The sequence below is a fragment of the Saccostrea cucullata genome, unplaced genomic scaffold (assembly GCF_032062105.1).
Source record: "Saccostrea cucullata isolate Sc308-1 unplaced genomic scaffold, CSIRO_AGI_Scuc_v1 ctg1837, whole genome shotgun sequence".
Classification (NCBI taxonomy): Eukaryota; Metazoa; Mollusca; class Bivalvia; order Ostreida; family Ostreidae; genus Saccostrea; species Saccostrea cuccullata.
In genome coordinates this window covers 133,920-151,307 of record NW_026930802.1, presented here as the reverse complement: position 1 = coordinate 151,307, position 17,388 = coordinate 133,920, and the positions used below count along the sequence as shown (strand labels likewise).

The 17,388-nt window shown below is 32.0% G+C and overlaps 2 protein-coding genes across 2 annotated transcripts; one reads left to right on the top strand and one right to left on the bottom strand.

Annotated features, from left to right (window-relative positions):
* Positions 1-3,793: 3,793 nt before the first annotated feature.
* Positions 3,794-8,004, top strand: LOC134230145 (uncharacterized). The gene is made up of 7 exons (XM_062711921.1): positions 3,794-3,858; positions 4,806-5,017; positions 5,696-5,953; positions 6,422-6,502; positions 6,961-7,072; positions 7,480-7,526; positions 7,745-8,004. The coding sequence occupies exons 1-7, from the start codon at positions 3,821-3,823 to the stop codon at positions 8,002-8,004; spliced, it is 1,008 nt and encodes a 335-aa protein (XP_062567905.1). The 5' UTR covers positions 3,794-3,820.
* A 269-nt stretch (positions 8,005-8,273) lies between these two features.
* Positions 8,274-9,323, bottom strand: LOC134230153 (uncharacterized). The gene is made up of 3 exons (XM_062711931.1): positions 8,939-9,323; positions 8,612-8,723; positions 8,274-8,459 (listed from the first exon to the last, which is right to left on the bottom strand). The coding sequence occupies exons 1-3, from the start codon at positions 9,132-9,134 to the stop codon at positions 8,285-8,287; spliced, it is 483 nt and encodes a 160-aa protein (XP_062567915.1). The 5' UTR covers positions 9,135-9,323; the 3' UTR covers positions 8,274-8,284.
* Positions 9,324-17,388: the final 8,065 nt, after the last annotated feature.

Here is a 17,388-nt window from a genome sequence, read left to right as displayed (position 1 = left end):
AAGCTCACGTGAGCAGAATCAAAATTTCTCCGTTGTCTGTCGTTGCCGTTGTTATATTTCACAACTTTTCACATCGTCATCTTCTACTCAAAAATCACTGGGCCAATGTCAACCAAACTTCAACAAAGTATCCTTTGGGAAAGGGGATTAAAGTTTGCTCAAATGAAAAGCCGCCCTCTCTTCCAAGAGGATATAATTGTAAATAATTAAAATCAATGGGTCTTTTGAAAATCTTCTTCTCAAGAACCACTTGGCAAGGAAAGAAGAAACTCATGTTAAAGCAACCTCATGTAGTGAAGATTTAAGTTAAATTACATACAGTGCAGGGAAATAATTTTGTTACAGCATCAATGCTGATTTTGGTGCTTCCTATGCTTGCTGATTTTGGTGCTTCCTTTGCTTGCTGATTTTGATGCTAGTTATCCTTATCCTGATCCTGGTTTGATCCTTATCCTGATGCTGGTTTGAAACTAGGTCAATGCTAGTAATGCTACCGGACGTAGGATTATCCTGCCGGAAGTGGACAATTCAAAAACAGCATCGCTATTTTAAGCCATTAAAAATAATTTTTGGGGTAATTTTTATTTGTAATTTGTATTAAATGACTTTCCTTTATCTGTTTTCACTTTGGTCAATGCTAGTTCTATCCTTTGCTTGCTGATGCTGATCCAAGTAATGCTGTTTTTTTAAATGCTGATGCTGATGCTAGTTCTATCCTGATCCTACTTATGCTGATCCTGATGCTGGTTTATGTAACAAAATTAGTTCCCTGCACTGTAACCCCCAGGGCTAATGTTGGTCACAATGGGGTATCAAAGTTTAAAAAGGAATTCATAGGAAAATTTTTTAAAAAACCTTTTCTCAAGAACCACTTTTCATCTTAAAAGCAACAAAGCCATATTAAATCAAAAGTACACTTAAGACGTGTGGATTCAAGTTTGTTATAAAATACCCACCCCCTCTGCTAAATTGAATTTTATATTTAAACTTTTCAATACTAAATTAATTTTTGCTTTTACCTAGCCATTTGCTCAGGTGACCGATGTGGCCCTTGGACTCTTGTTGATGGGTTGTCTCACATTCCTGTAATTTTGACATAAATATTGTATTATCTCAATAAATGGTGAATTACTTTTCAGATAATATTAAGACGTATATGTTGAAAATTACTTTCCTATTTCTATTTAAGTTTGACATGTTTCTGTCCTCACAGAGGGGAATAGGAAGTTGGAGACTCATCGGAAGAAATATGTGAGTTTAGAAAAAATCCTAAGTGGTGAATTTCAATAACCCCATACAAAGCAGTATTTGTGTTTGAAAGTCCTCTGGTGCTTGGTTGGTTGCTATCATAAAAAAGAGAAACATCAAAATGAAACAATCAACAGTCTTTTTAACGAAAAATAAGATAAATATTTTCTTGTCCGATTTCTGCAATAAAACTGATACTTTCAGTCCCATCTCCAACAAACCCTGCTTAAGGTATCTGTAATTGGTCTTTTAAACAAATCATTAATAGCCATTCTCTGTAAGCATTTAAACTCTTACATGTATATAGGGAGCGTCTCGGATTTTCCTTGAACTAATCACACTTTTCTATATTGATATATGAAACTAAAATGGTTGCTACGATCCTTGGTTACCATGGCAACCAACATACATTTTTCATTGCCTAAAAAATCGGTAAGTCTGAATGAAAAAGCGACCTTTTTTTGACTTTTTAGAAGTCCTTAATAGAACAAGATATTCACATGAATTTACCTTCTTGCCAAAATAAATCATTTTATAGTTCTTTTGATAATGTTAGTATTTCAGTACCTTTATCCATTAGTTTTATAAACAGACGATTCATATTCAAATTTTTGAATTTAAATTTAATCCCAATTTACATACGTTAAATTTTTTACAAAATTCACTTAATTTCGTCCTACTTCTGCTGGCCAGGTATGTCTGTGCTCTAGTCATTAAAGCAAAAAAGCTTTCCAAAAAGGTATTAAAATTATAGATATATTTATTAAACGTCCTTTATGTATATGAAATTAATATTTTTATGGAATATATTGTATGGGTAATTTAAAGAAATACAATAGAGCAGAGCCATTTTACTCGTAATGTTTTTAGTGAGTATATATAGTTCCAACCTACAACATTTTATTGGGTGTATAAATACGTCAAGATCTACAAAAAAGAGCTAGGCCTACAGATTTAATTCTATGTTTGGTACTCATTACAGTTGAGCAGTAGAGAGGGTGTATTTTTCGTTTCACGCTAAACTGCGACAAGGATACTTGGATGATTTCAGTTTTCATTTGTAAATAACATGACATTAACCTGTACATCTAGCTCCCCGCATTCGGTAAAGGCATTGCTTCTACATGTACCTATTATTGAGTCTTAAGTTTTAATAGACGCGAAAATGGAGAATCGAACCCGGTCCTTCAGAGCTGCGAAAATGTAGCACGATCAAGAAGTGAACCTCCTACTTTTAGTTGCCGGTCCATGAGTTATTGATGCATATTTGATATATTATGCTTGTCAACCTGAAGACCCAGGGACTATCTCTGATGAAAAATGAAGATTTCAGACAAATATTTCCATCCCCGTATGATGTCATAGGATTATGCAAAATCTGTTATTAATTTAAATTTATGTCTAATATAACTATATCTTTCGGAAGAATAGGTGAGATGATAAATATTGTTAAGTAAAAGAATTTAAAAGATATATATTTTCTTTACGCAGGGTTAATAAGGAAGCATGCAGAATATTCTACCATTATTTCAATCTTAATTTTATTTTTTGACTCCTTGTGTTTTGATTGGACGAGAACAAATTCAATAAAAAAAGTTTACACATCAATGAATTTTTTCAATCAGAACTACTTTCTTGACTTTTGTAAAAACAATGAAAACAGATACTTCTTGTCTGTTTTAGCTAAATTATGTTTACAAGAAACTTGAAATAAAAAATGAATGAATGATGAATGAAACGGAGACAAATAGGACTGACAGACGGGGATATTATGTTTATGTCACTGTCAGATCACGAGTGTGAATTTAAAAAAAATGCTGTCATGTTCTCGACGTTCCATATCAGCTCTGTTGGTATCGTTGTGATAGAGAAAAGAAACGAACCTCAGACTCTTGCCTTGTCAGTATCAAATTCAAATATTTACATCCTGAATTTTATTCAGTGATTTCATCATTAAGATTCGTGTCTACTAAAAATTTCGAAGTCCTTTGTCCCTTAACGGTAAATCTGGAGGATCAGGACCATAGGTTTCCTCAGCGTCATACCGCCAATCTTTCTAGGGGTTCGTCTGTCTGTCTGTCAGTTTGTTCCAGTTAATTTGTCGATTTTTTCTAAACGCTTGCAGATATTGAACTGATTTTTGGTAACTTTACTTGATAAGTTATAGATGAAGCGCTAGCTTGCAATTCGTTCTGCTTTAATGATTTTGACGGAATTATAGTATGACACTGTCAATTTTTAACGGAACCTGATTACACTTGCCTGTAGCACTATTATTGTTAATGCATTTCAATGCTTACAAAATTTTGACTTTAATGGTAGGGGTTTGTGGTAAACAAATAAAGATACAAACACTATTGATCATTTAAAAAATGAATATTTTTATTTCCCGAGCATTAGGAGTACACTAGCTTATCTGGATCAATCGATGTTCAAACTTCGAGATATTACCTCACGCATAAGTAATACATGCGTGACTATGTTTAAATAATTTTATGCACCGTTGCAGATGCATTAACATTTCTTTATTACTTCCTCATTGGAATTTAAAGATGGTTTTTACAGACTGGGTATGTTTTGCATTTTTGATTCAATTTGGATGCTGTTTCGGTAATAATCTCTTGATATTACTTCTTTAAAAAATAAGTCCGCATTTTTGTGAATGTTGCAGGATAACCTTTAAGGTAGAGAAATGTTGTTTGAAAGATAAAGGCCAGGCTTTATCGCCTATATATTTCAAACAAATTCGCAGTTTTTATCTATAAACAACATCTGATAAAAAAAGGACTGTCTTGTGATTTGCATTGTGGGTGTGAATTTATTTCTTTTTCAGCCAAAGGATGTTTATATATTGTTATTTTCTACAAAAATACTACGAAATACAACAGGGATACAGCGTGCAATATTTAAGGGAATATACATGCTACAATAATACATATGGCAAATTCTCTAAATAACCAAAATCATTTCTTCTGTTGTGTTTTATCTCTACCATATGAACTAAAGAGAATCGGGTCAATGTGATGACTTTCAGAGATAATAGTTTATTGTGCCCCTAGGGTCATTAAGCAGTGAACGTTTTAGTCCCAGTATCTACTGCGACGCACTACCTCAGTTACTACGGTCTCCTATGAATCACCGGTCAACGCTACGAACTGCTACGAAGCTGAATCATATCGTTTATCATACAATTTACTTGCCAATAGGCCTTTCATCATTCTCAGTCAATAAATCATTCAAATTGGAAGTAAAAGTGGTAGATTCTATGCTGTCCTTCATTTCAAGTTCACTGGGTTATGAGTCAAAACATAAATAGAAATTTTAACTGTTAATTTAGAAATCTGAATGTCAAGCTGTCTGTAAAAACGCTATTACATAGATAAATCAGTGTGCATGCAAGCCAATGAAATAGGTACAGTGTAATGTAATCAATAGAAGGAAGAATTTTTTTACGCAAAAAATAAGTACCGGTGTTCTACCAAAAACATATTTCTTGGTGTTAATAATAAAAGCTCCTTTTTTGTTTAGAGTCTAATATTACTCTTGATTCCTTTCAGAAAATTTATGTTTAAGACCAGAGACAAAGGCCTTACAAATTCTACGTTAGAAGGTCAGAATGCTCAACTAGGCATTGATGGAGTCAAAACGCCAACCTCCTTCAAATACTGTTCGCACACATCCACATCTGAAAAGTCTGAAGCCTGGTATCAAGTCGACCTTGGAAATTTCTTCAGTTTGAAAAATATCATTATTACTTACAGGAATGAAGGTTGGTGGGAGGATCGGGTTGTTCAAGAAATGGATGCATTCGAAATATATATTATATATTTTTTATCTGCTTGCCTTTTGGGAAACTCCTGATTAGTTGCGAGTTCTTGCTTCACTGCTTTGTGTCTTTATTGATCAGTTGAAGAAATTGTTAGAGGGAAATGCAAATAAGAGGAAATGGTTTTGTTATCAATAGAATATTAATGATTGATATACGTCTCATTTTTCAATAATTATTATGGGGTTACATATTTTTTGCAAAGATTTTCTTGAGGAAAGAAGTGATGAAACATACATGTAATACGTGTAATATGATCAATGTGAAATAAATATATAATATCTGCTTAAAATAAATGAATAGAGATGATACAGAGTATTTAAAATAATTTTGCTGGACGCTGTTCCCGAAATATTGTGCACGAAGGCTTTATTTGTACTATGAAACGATGATCTGATTATCCAAACAAACCCAAAAGTCGTTGAAAAAGCAGAAATATTTATAAACCTATCTGTATCTTATTGAGCTGGTCTTAAATGATTCAAAAACTACATCGTATTTAAAAACAAGTGTTTAAAAGGATACCGTTTCAGGAATTTTGAAGAAAAAAACTGCTTTGATAAAAATTCACATCTGTCATGGGTTCTTTGTGCATGCATACACAGAAAATTTTATTTATAGAGAAATGGCCTCCGTACAGATTTCGACAATTCTACCTAGATGTTTCCAGCATGACGGCGAATTCTACTGAGACCTTAACACCTCAGAGAGTTCGGTGTTACACGGATAGAACGAGGCCTCCTGCCACGCCCCCTAATGTTATTGACATTCCATGTAATCAGACAGCGCGGTATGTTATCGTAGAAACCTTCTATGATGCTACAGAAGACAGAGAAATATTGGTAGCCATTTTGGAAATTTGTGAAATAGAGATCTATGGTAAAGTTTAAATAAAAACAAGCTAATAAACAAACTGTTTGAGATCTACTTTTTGATAACTAATCATAGCGTGTGTTTCTTTTTTTTTCTTTTACAAGTTGGAAATATATACATGTAATAAATTAACGATAATGACTTTCAAGAGTTAATTTTTAGTTTTATTGTTTTTCATCGACCTTTTTGTTTGAGTTGTTCTTCACAAATCTTTTTCACAGTATAACCTGCTATATCTGAAGAGGATGATTTATTTAAATGAAAAGACTTTTACTTACCTCTCTTTGAGAATATATTATCGTGCGATAGTTGATGTGTTTTAGACGTATTATGACTTTTATTGATAATTATTTGATAAATGACTGTATCTTTATAGATATTCTTGTTTTATTTTAGTTGTTGCATTATTAGTTATAATAATATAATTTTAATCGAGCTTTCGCAGCAATCCGGAAAATGCTTTCATTCTTCTAGGATGTGCAGTATGCAGATATGGCATTAACTGTTCAGAATGTGATAGATGTTCAGTTTGTGACATTATAAGCGGTGCTTGTCGTAAGTATTATAATAGTTCAACATTTTTTAAGCTCCATCGAGCACGATCAGTTGCAACAATGCAGAAAATAATTATACATATATCCAATAATATGTTATGTTTCTTCTGCAATGATGGTTTTCAAAATTGTAAATAAGCAAAGGAATGCAATTTATTGCCTACATTGTATACTTGTCTTAAGATAACTGGTAACGAGTATTTTGTAACGAAACCTGTAGTCCATTTTGTATCAATGGGTCATGCTCTCAAAGCAATGGGGAAGGTATAGGAGGATGTAAAGCCAACTGGATAGGAGATCAATGTAATAGTAAGTAAAAAATAAACAAAATGAGAATGTATATTGGCTTTTAGAAATATTACTCATTTGATTTTTGCTGTGTAATTATTTTAATCAATTCTGTCATATCCGAATTTTTGCAAAATCTTCAAAATCTGATTTTTGTCTTATTAATTTTAGCCCTAGCTAGCAGTGACAGATTGGATCCTGCATCCGTCGGTGTTGGTATAGGTGTTGGAGTTTCTTTCGCTATTCTTGTTTGTTCTGTCATCGCAATTGTTATATGTTTTAGGTAATGCATGACACAATTTTGATTGAATACAAGAATCATTTTAGTCAAGTTTACATCAATTAAACGTCAGAGTTCAATATATAACAAAATATATTCAAGTTATTTTCCCACGTTATTACTATTTGATGTCTGTCTTCTTACTCGTGCCATTTGATTATTTTTTTTTTAGAAATTTTTAATTCTGGGACATTATTTGCAGATTATTGAGGTGTTGGGTTTTTAAATGATATTTTAATTAACATTTATTTCACATAAAGTTTGTGCTAATATGTCGTTTGTAGACGCCTTTAGCACACCGCAGTTTATTCTTTAAATTCTTGTTTTCGTCTTATACACATTGAAGTTCGTTTCATTTTTTCATCAAACACTGAAATAACCTCTAAGTTCGTATTTCTATTACCTATTAGAATGAAAAGAAGAAAAGGACCTGATAACAAATACCAAAAGGAACATGGTAATATAAAACATTTCAGCTCGTACTAAGTACAGTATATTTCATCTTTATGATTCTTGAACGATTGTATTTTTCATTACATTTTATTTACATGTAATAACAACAAATTCAAAACGTACTCTTAGTTTCATATATATCTCAATTTCTTACATTATAAAGTGAATAACATTCTTGATGTATTTTTTTTTAATTCTAAGGATTATTTTTTTCTTTTATAGAAAACAAGAATGCTGCATTTAACAGAAATGGTCAACAGAGGAACTTCGTAAGAAATGTATCTGGATTTGGTAATATGGATAATGCATCAGGGGACAATGCAGATGTTTATGAAAATGAAAAGAAAAACGGCTTCAAGACTCACACAGATGATAAAGTTTCACACGTTCACGATAAATATGGTTTAGAACCGAAAAAGGAGTACTTGTCCGTCTCAGAAAAAGTCCAAGAAGAGTCAACATATGATCAGCTAGAACTTTAACATGTTTTTATTACAATTACCTATTCTTTATGTGTTGTTTTTTTTTTTACTATATGTGCTTTGGAATAAAATATATGAATGTAATAATTTTATTTTTAATCAAATAATAAATTTTTCCTTACTTGCGTCCATGTAATTTGAGAAGCCCGTTATTCTGTTCAGACTTAATCGCTTAATGACAATATAATGCTAAATAATATTTTGGTCAGCATGTCAAATGAAATCAGGAATTTCAAAAAAATGCAGAAGTGTAGATATTCGAGGGAATGTAGATCTACGTTCAGCTGAGTTTATCATAGAGAGATGGTTGACTGAATTGTCTAAGTTCTTGATAGCCTGCATTATCTTCCACTATATCATATAAAGCAGCTGCTGTATTGGAATCACGGATTGGATTTTTTTGCCTTGTTATCTTCTCCGAGTTTTTCATGTTTGAAATATTTTGCGTGATATTCCTGTAATAATAAAACATGATAACTAAATGCAGATTGGGCAGAACATTGTTGATAGCATTACGATAAAATTTATGGAATTTTTTGTTTTGTTTTCGTTTAACTTTGATACTATAAAAGCTGCTGCTCTGATTGCGAAGCTAAGAAGAACTCACCGCACAATATAAATGAAGTTGATAGAAATGCTTATGAAGAGAATTGTTATAACTCCATACAACACCGAATAAACATTTGTATTTGAGCAGTTCCCTGATGCCAGGTCAACTACTTCAAAAGAAAAAAAATTCAAAATCCGTATTCAAAATCTGTATTCACGCGTGTTTACATTTGAACCGATTTATAACAAATTTTAAATTACAATGTTTCATTGTTATCATGACTTTCAATAAAGTGATGCATATGTTTTATTAGAATGACAGACGCTTTTATTTAAAAAAAAAAGGAACTTCTTTTAAGAAAAATGAATGAAAATGCAAACGTACTGTCACATTTTTGTCCTGTCCAATGGGGTTTACACCCACCTATACAAGTACCGTTCTGTCTGCAATCGATTTGTGCGCATTTTTCACTACAGTGCAAATTACAAAATTCACCATAGAAACCTCTCCTGCCACCATTACTACAATGTCCATTTATTTTCATACATTCTTCATTAAGACAGGTGCTATTACATCTCATGTTACATCTTCCACCATAATAGCCTGTATAACATGTTTCACAAATACCGAAATATCTCTCACATGACCCAGTACTGCAATTACCACCAGGAAGATTGCATTCATTTCCTCAGTATCCCTGATTGCATCCCCGGCTGCAGTATCCATTAAAATCGTATTGTTTGTCCACACAATTAGGACTACATGTTACCGCCGCTTTAAAAATCGTAATTTCATGATATAATGACATTAGGAGATTAAAATGGTCAAAAATTGAAAATATTTTAAATTCATTCATACATGTAGCAACATCAATCCAACCCCCAGAATTTCATGTACAAAGAACTGCACTTGAAACTTTGAATCAGGATTGTAAACTAAAAGTGTTTTTCTTAAAATCTCACTATTACCATTTTAACTATCTCATACATTAAAGAATAAATATTACTTTTTAAAGATTTTTATTTCAGAAAAAAAATGATTCCATTCTAATTTTGTTAAAGCATTGTTTGATTTATATATATTCTTTCACTTCAAAAAAATGAAATGTAAAGATAACAAACTGTAATCATTTCCAAAAGTCCTGCACAGATATCTGAAAACAGTAAGAACGGGAAAAAAATCGCCTATCTGCAATCGTCTTAAAGACAGATTGTATTTGCCGCCAAAGTCATTGTATCGACAATAGAGAGTGCAAAATGCATGATAACTGTTAACGAGACTGTTAATATTCTTGGTCAACATTTAAAAAACATTTTGACATAAAATGCAAATAATATAGAAATTTAAGAAAAATTGCAATAATGATTGATCCAACCAGAACATTGAATATATTATAATGTTTATCTTTTTTTTTACTTTAGCAAGAACTCTTAGGTTTGATTAAAAAAATAATTTCCCACCATTATGTTCCCCAAGGCAACCCCGAGTCCCGATTAAAGCAGAAAAACAGACTTGTCTTAAAAATGCTGAAAGACAAAAGTGTATTTCATGTTAACTTAAGAAAGGCAAAATTCATAGTTTCACTTAAACAAGACCAAAATTAAAAGCGCTACGTGCCTAGTAAGGATGCAATGAAGGAAATGATACATTAGGACATTCCTTACCGTAAACTTGAAGTTCACATATTTCAAGAATAGCACCTCTGATTGGGTTATCTTCAGGGGCGTCATAGGTTGCTAAAATTCTCAGGTATCTAGCTGTTATTTCGCAGGAGATATTCTGTACACTTGCAGGCACAAATGGATAAGTCGTATTGTCTTTGTAACATTCGATCCACTGTCGTGTCTCAGAGGAATTGGATACTTCTAAGCTATATTGTCTAAATCGGTATGGTATCCACTTTGCTGTAAAAGATGAATTTATTTGATTAATTCTTTTATAAATGTATTATTTCTCTTTAAAAGAGAAAATGATAGGTCATTTAATAAAAATAACTGCAAGACCGTTACTTCATTGATGTAGACAGAATCTTTACTATGTATATTCAGCCGTCGCCAAAGTAGATTTTTATAGTTTTTCTGCTCTCTGTCATAAAGTGATGTGTATCAACATTTGTTCTTGTGCTGTATATACTATGAAATCACAAATTTTCGTGGGGGTTTAATTTTCGTTGCTTTCGAGGTGTAGAGAGACCAACGAATTCATGTCCACCTCGAAATGTAAAGTGTTACATATAAAATTACTCAAAAATTCTTCATCCACGAAATCAAATCCCCAGAAACCAAGATTTTTTCCTCAAACAACGAAAGTTTGAAAACACGAAAATATGTGATTTTACAGTAGCATGGACATCTTTAAACATTTTATGTTTTTTAAAGATTTACTGAGCTTATTGCGCGTTTCAGGTAATAGAAATATTTCTTTCTTTTTTTTTTTTTACATATTTGTTCGTATTGTTATTTTCTACTCATTCAATCTAAGGATGTATAATGATGTACAGTGTATCCTATAAACAGCTGATGTATATTGTTCAAGCTCCATAGTGTTTTTTTTTTTTTTGGATTGTTTGTTTCGTTTGCTTTTTTTGTTTTTTAATTTTTTTTTTATTATCTGCTTATTTTCAATTATTAGAAGAAAGAGATGTGGACTTTGAAGAACACACAACGTCAGAATAAACAAAGTGTTTGTACATTTTAACTTAGCTTCGTCCCTGTAATAGATAACAACGTTTTCCACTACATATTCTTTTCCAAAGTCCAACATAACCCATGCCACCGATTTGTTTAAAGCTGTATGTGAACAGTTAAATTCATTTTGATATATTTTTCCGTCGATCACTCTATCTGCTGATAAGCCATTTCTTGTCGAGCTCTGTGTAGCTGTACAAGACGTTTCTTCACATATATTATCTGTTCATAAATAAAATAAGAATTTATGTATACAGCGGAGTGAATAAGATTATATTTCTTTGTATATTGTCTATCAATCTATAGAATTGAATATTACATTAGATCACTGATAACAGGTAAAACCTACAATTTCACAGTAAATAAATATATGCTGTTGTTCTTTTTTTTAAATTTTGAAATCATTGTGATTTTCAAATGTAGCTATAAATAACAAATTTTGCAATAACCTACACATTACAGGAGGATGAATATGCCTTAAAGTTTATTTTATACTTTATACAACTATTCCCCAGGTTAAGTCTAAGCTTTTTAATACCAACTCTAAAGGCTGTGTTTCAATAATAATGGAAGTCGAATCTACTTATAGTGCCATTTGTCATATGAAAAAAGTATTGTTTTATGATTGTGCTCAACAGTTCTAAAAACTATTCGTGATTTATAGCATATACACTGTACATATTTACTCATCAAACATCATATTTTAAAAATTTCTTGAAATGTACTGAATTGTATATTTTATATGAGAAATCTTAACTAACCAAAAATATTATAGTTTCAAGGTAAGTTATTAACAATTTTAGTTTCATGAAGTCACAAACTAGTCGGATTTTGTTTTAATTTTCACAAAGATTGATTGATTGTTGTTCAACGTCCCTTTCGATATTTTGCTAATATGGAGACGTCACCGTATGCCAGTTTAGGGCTTCAAATATAGACCTATACTCGGCACTCAAGGCCATTGAGCAATGAGGGTTTTCCAACGTGCCAACGCCTACCGCGACCCGGGGCCTACTTTTTAAGGTCATATGCTAAAAATCCATGACTTTCACTTTAAATGCCGACCTTTTAGCGAGGGAACAGTCTTTACATACATGTATGTTTATATGTACATCTTGGGTTTGAAGCGGCGCCGCGAACGAGAATAGAACCCGGGCCGATCACGAAGCGAAAGTTCTACCACTAGGCTACAGTGTATCATGATATTATCATTGTACACATTATATATCAAAATATGAAGCAGAAGCAGACCTGCACTCAGTGATTTTTTTTCTCAAAATTAACGTTAAATTTACCTTTTTTCAGTAGAAATCATAAACATTTTTAATTTACGTCATTTTCCCGGCGTAATATCAAACGAATGACGTAATCGCTTATGAAAAATGCCAATGCTCTAATGTCCAAAGATCCCCCCCCCCCCCCGTTTTAAAACATAATTATGCATTTCTCCATTAAAGTTTGATTTTGTGGGCAAATATTTGTCATTACCGCATAAAGTCCTCTGGATATTGATATTCAAAAAATGCATGAGTTTCTGATTGACAAATGAATATACTGTATATGTATTTTTCAAAGATCAAAGTTCCCAAAAACTGTCGCATAAACAATGTGTATTGATTTTTTTAAAATCAATTTTTGCTCTATAAAAAGGCACAAATTAATATTCTTAAAAAATACCATAGAGGAGGAAAATACTTTCTAGGGCCTTCAACTAAATACTAAATATAGCAGCATGAAAAATCAATTAATTCATAAAATTACTTTCAAATAATAACAATAAATATACTAATTACATACTATAACAGTAAATTAATCCAAATAACAAAATAATGCACGCCCACCGAAAGACAGCCATTTCCAAAAAAGGATGTAAAATAAAACGTTATAATGTTACCTGACAACAAAACTCAAAATGATTGTGTCTTATAAGCGGTTTTATGCAATTTTTTTTCAAATATTAAAAAGGAATACAAATGAAAGGAAATAAGCAATTCTGTCCATAAATGCAAATGATAAAAATTTTATTACTCCATAACAAATCACATGAAGACATGCCCTTTGACAGATGTAGATATTTTTTTGCAGCGTATCACGCAACGCAGTATTCTTTCATACAGGGACATTTATCTTTTTAAGATAGTGGTCAAATTTACAACAAACCATTAAAGAGACATCCATGCAGATTTTTTACTTCAATAAGTTCCTGGCCGAAATCCATCAGAAAATACAGAACAGATCAATTCTTTATTGAATGAGAATGGAGAAGTGAACCTAATAACCTACTCACGGGGATCTCTCTTGACTTGGTGCCCCCAGGATTAAAGTATCTTATATTGGCGTGTATAGAATATGATTTTAAACATCTATCGGTTCTGGACAACATATTTTAATCAGTGCTTTGTACTCATGGTATTGAGCGGCAGCAGGGGTTCTTTCTAATGCCAAGCCAAATGAGAATAAGATTTAATTCTCCATAACAGACCTTTAACCTTTACTTGTAACTGACTTAATTATATCATCAACATATATTTGTCAGTCTGTCTGTCCAGAACCATTGTACCAGGAAAGATTAAATTCATGTGGAAGCATGCTCAGGTAATGTAGATTTAAATTTGTTCAAATCATGACCCCAGGGGTTAGAGCGGGGTCACAATGGCTGATCAAATTTTTACGTCGGAATTTTTAAGAAAAACCTCCAAAACCCTTGGGCCAGGAAAGATGAGACTCTAGTGGAAGCATCCTTAGGGAGAGTAAATTTTCTTTCTTTTTTTTCTTCAAATTATCACCCCTGAGGGTAGGGCGGACTCAAAATATCTGATCAAAGTTTTAAATAAGCATATGTAGGAAAAATATTTTAAAAATCTACGTCTCAAGATCAGGAAAAACATGATTGATGATTTTAATATGGAAACATCCTCAGTTAGAGTAAGTACAAGTTTGTTCATATCATGACCTATTAGCGGCAATCAAAGCTTTACATAGAAATGTATAGGAAAACTCTTTAAAAATCCCCTTAACAAGAAAGCCAAGCCATGGCATGATTAGTGATATTTATATCGAAGCATCCCAAGGTAGTGTAGCTTCAAGATTGTTCAAACCAGAATTCTTAGGACTAGGATTGGGTCACAAATCTTTAAAAATCGTCTTTTCAAGTATGACAAAATTATACATGTATGCTTTATTGATATGATTACATTCTCAAGTATCAAAAACTTCAAATCCCCCCAACCCCGACAAGTAAACATTATTTAAAAAAGGCCTAATTTGTTTTGATATTAGCCCAGGTGTTTGGGTGAGCGATGCGGCATATGGGTCTCTTGTTTTATTTGTATGATTTCTTTGGTATAATAAATTGTTCAATTGGTTGAGGTATGTAGACTGCAATTAATATTTTTTGCAGGTAAAGTAAACTCGTGGTATTTGTACCAGAAATCTTTCCTTCTTCCCGGATAAATGTATTGTACCATTGTGAATAATATAACTAAAAAGCAAATATCATGCATTGAAGTCAATATAAATGGTGATGCATCGCTTATTTGTGACCATTTATATTAAAATGATTCAACTATTTCTTCAAATTGGTCATCAGCCTTTCACCTAAAGAATATGTTTCCGCGTATTATTTCAGTTTTTGGTTTTATGCACGGTATGTTTTACCCCTTTTATACACATTGAAAAAAAATGTCTTTCTTGTGTGAAACATACACACTTTTTTCTATAATAATAAAACGTTTATAAACGTATAGCCGTGATTTCTTAAAGGATCAGATTGACACAAAAACACACTTATCTAAGGTTAAATTGAGGACCATACCCTATTCTAAAGAACCTAGTCCATTATCCCGTTTTTACCCATATATTAAGGTTGTAAAATGACTCAAAATTCTTTAAAATAATGATATCTGATACTCAGGAAGAAAAACTCTTTAAGTAGTTATTTTATTTAACAACTCTCAAAATTAAGCATAAATGAGGGTTTGTGTGCAACAATTTTATTTAAACATGTTAATATGTTTCAAGATTCTTTGATATTGTAGAAATTGTCTGATATGATTTATTTCTGTATCCCGAGATCCCGATTATGTAAAGGAATAAATGCATTTTCATAGAGAGCGAATTTCTTTTAACACAGTCATGATTTGCAATAAGAAGTGATATGAAATACAATGTACCTTTCAAAGACATGACAATTTTTTTTATAAGAAATGAACTAAATAGAAAAATTGAATTGTTGAATATGTATGAAAACAGGCAATTTTATCTGAATGAATGGATACCTTTAACTTTTTATCGTCAATATTTCTGGTGATCAATTCTTAATCAGATAATATATAAAGGGTATTTTGATTCGCATTTTCTAAAAAGAAAATCGGTTATAATTTTTTTCCTATTTTTAATGAATAATTTTAATGATGAAATTTGAAGATATACCGTGGCAAACACACATTACATAAAGAATTTATAACATTGTTTTAGCATTTTTCATTAACTTAATTTTCAGGACTTGGGGATAGGACTACGTAAATAGAATGAGAAAGAAATGAAAATGGTGAGAAAAAATGATTCCTTGGCTAAGAAGACAAAACCATGATCATGTTTTATTACAATATGTTGCTATTGCTCATACAACTGAAATTTTAGAAATTTATTTCAACTACGAAAGTGTCCCGATTGCTGAGCTAATGACCTAGGAACAGCTTCCGTTCACAGAGCGGGCACTCTACAGAATGAGCTACTGTAAGGTGTTAAACTTGTGATATAAAGACGACATTTTAAAGCTTCTATTTAATTTGTTTAGAAAAAATCCATTGAAATACGTCCTGTGTGTATTTAGTTTCCTTATGCGTGAAATGGCTGTCATATACCTTTCGCTTGTCATCCTAAGTTATTTCTACATACCAACCTTCAGTTTTGGTATGTATGAATGATATTTAGTTTTTATGTATGAACTGTTTGGCTGCAAACTGTATTGGTCAAAATATACTGTCTGTACATATATGACATTACAATTGATAAGATTTTGGGTTTTTTTCATGTTCTACCCAATGAAAGAATATTGACGGTATACTTAATTACTGATGAGTTGTTAGGTTACTAGAGTTGTGTTGGCTCATAAATATATAGAGGTAGTGATTTTAAATAAACTATCATGAAATACTTTTAGTATCCTAAGTTAAGAAGCGTATCAATAATTGAATGTATGAGATATCATTTCATCATGTAAGGGTGATTTTATCCTAGATATAGATACATTTTCAAGTTCATGTGTCAAAAAATGGAAGCTTACGGTATCAAAAGTTACAAAATTAAAGTAACACAAAGGCTTGGGCAAAAAAATCACAAAACTCGTTGGATAAAAATCATATCCAACTACAAATTATACATGTACTTATTTTCCTGGCGTAAACAAATGCAAGTAATAATATTTGTAATATGTACATAACATATAAACAACGTTTTCGTATTTTTTGTTAGAATAATTTAAAGATAGATATAAATATACCCCCAAATACAATTCCACATTATAAAAGGTACTGGTCATTCTCAATACCGTCGTAAAGAAAATTAACAAAAAGGTAATAATTTTTTGTAAACATAAACTGTTTATGATGTGTTTGATATATAAATGTGTTACTTTAATGAAAACTAGTGCTAATTGTAACGGGGACCGTTACAGATGTTCCCCAAACGCTCCCCATCTCCCTTTTGGTGCCATATTCCCTGTAAGCTTCAATAAATAAGACAAACTTTATGCATTTGAGACTTTAACAAGGTTTAGCCAGAAGGGTACCAAGTTCATTCAAATTTTAGCATTGCACGCGTGCGCATGTGAATGCATGCAGAAACAAGACCTTTCAGTTAAAACTGAAAGGCGGCTTTCAGTAACTTTTAAGTGGCCATTCAGCCACTGAATGGCACATACATTTCAGTGACCTTTCAGTTGCCTTTCAGTCACATTTCAGATACCTTTCAGTCACCTTTCAGCGGACACATTTCCGTCAACTTTCAGTGGCCTTTCCATCAACTTTCCGTGACCTTTCCATCAACTTTCAGTGACCTTTCCGTTGTCTTTCAGTGACCTTTTCATCGACTTTCAGTGACCTTTCCGTCGACTTTCAGTGACCTTTCTGTCGTCTTTCAGTGATA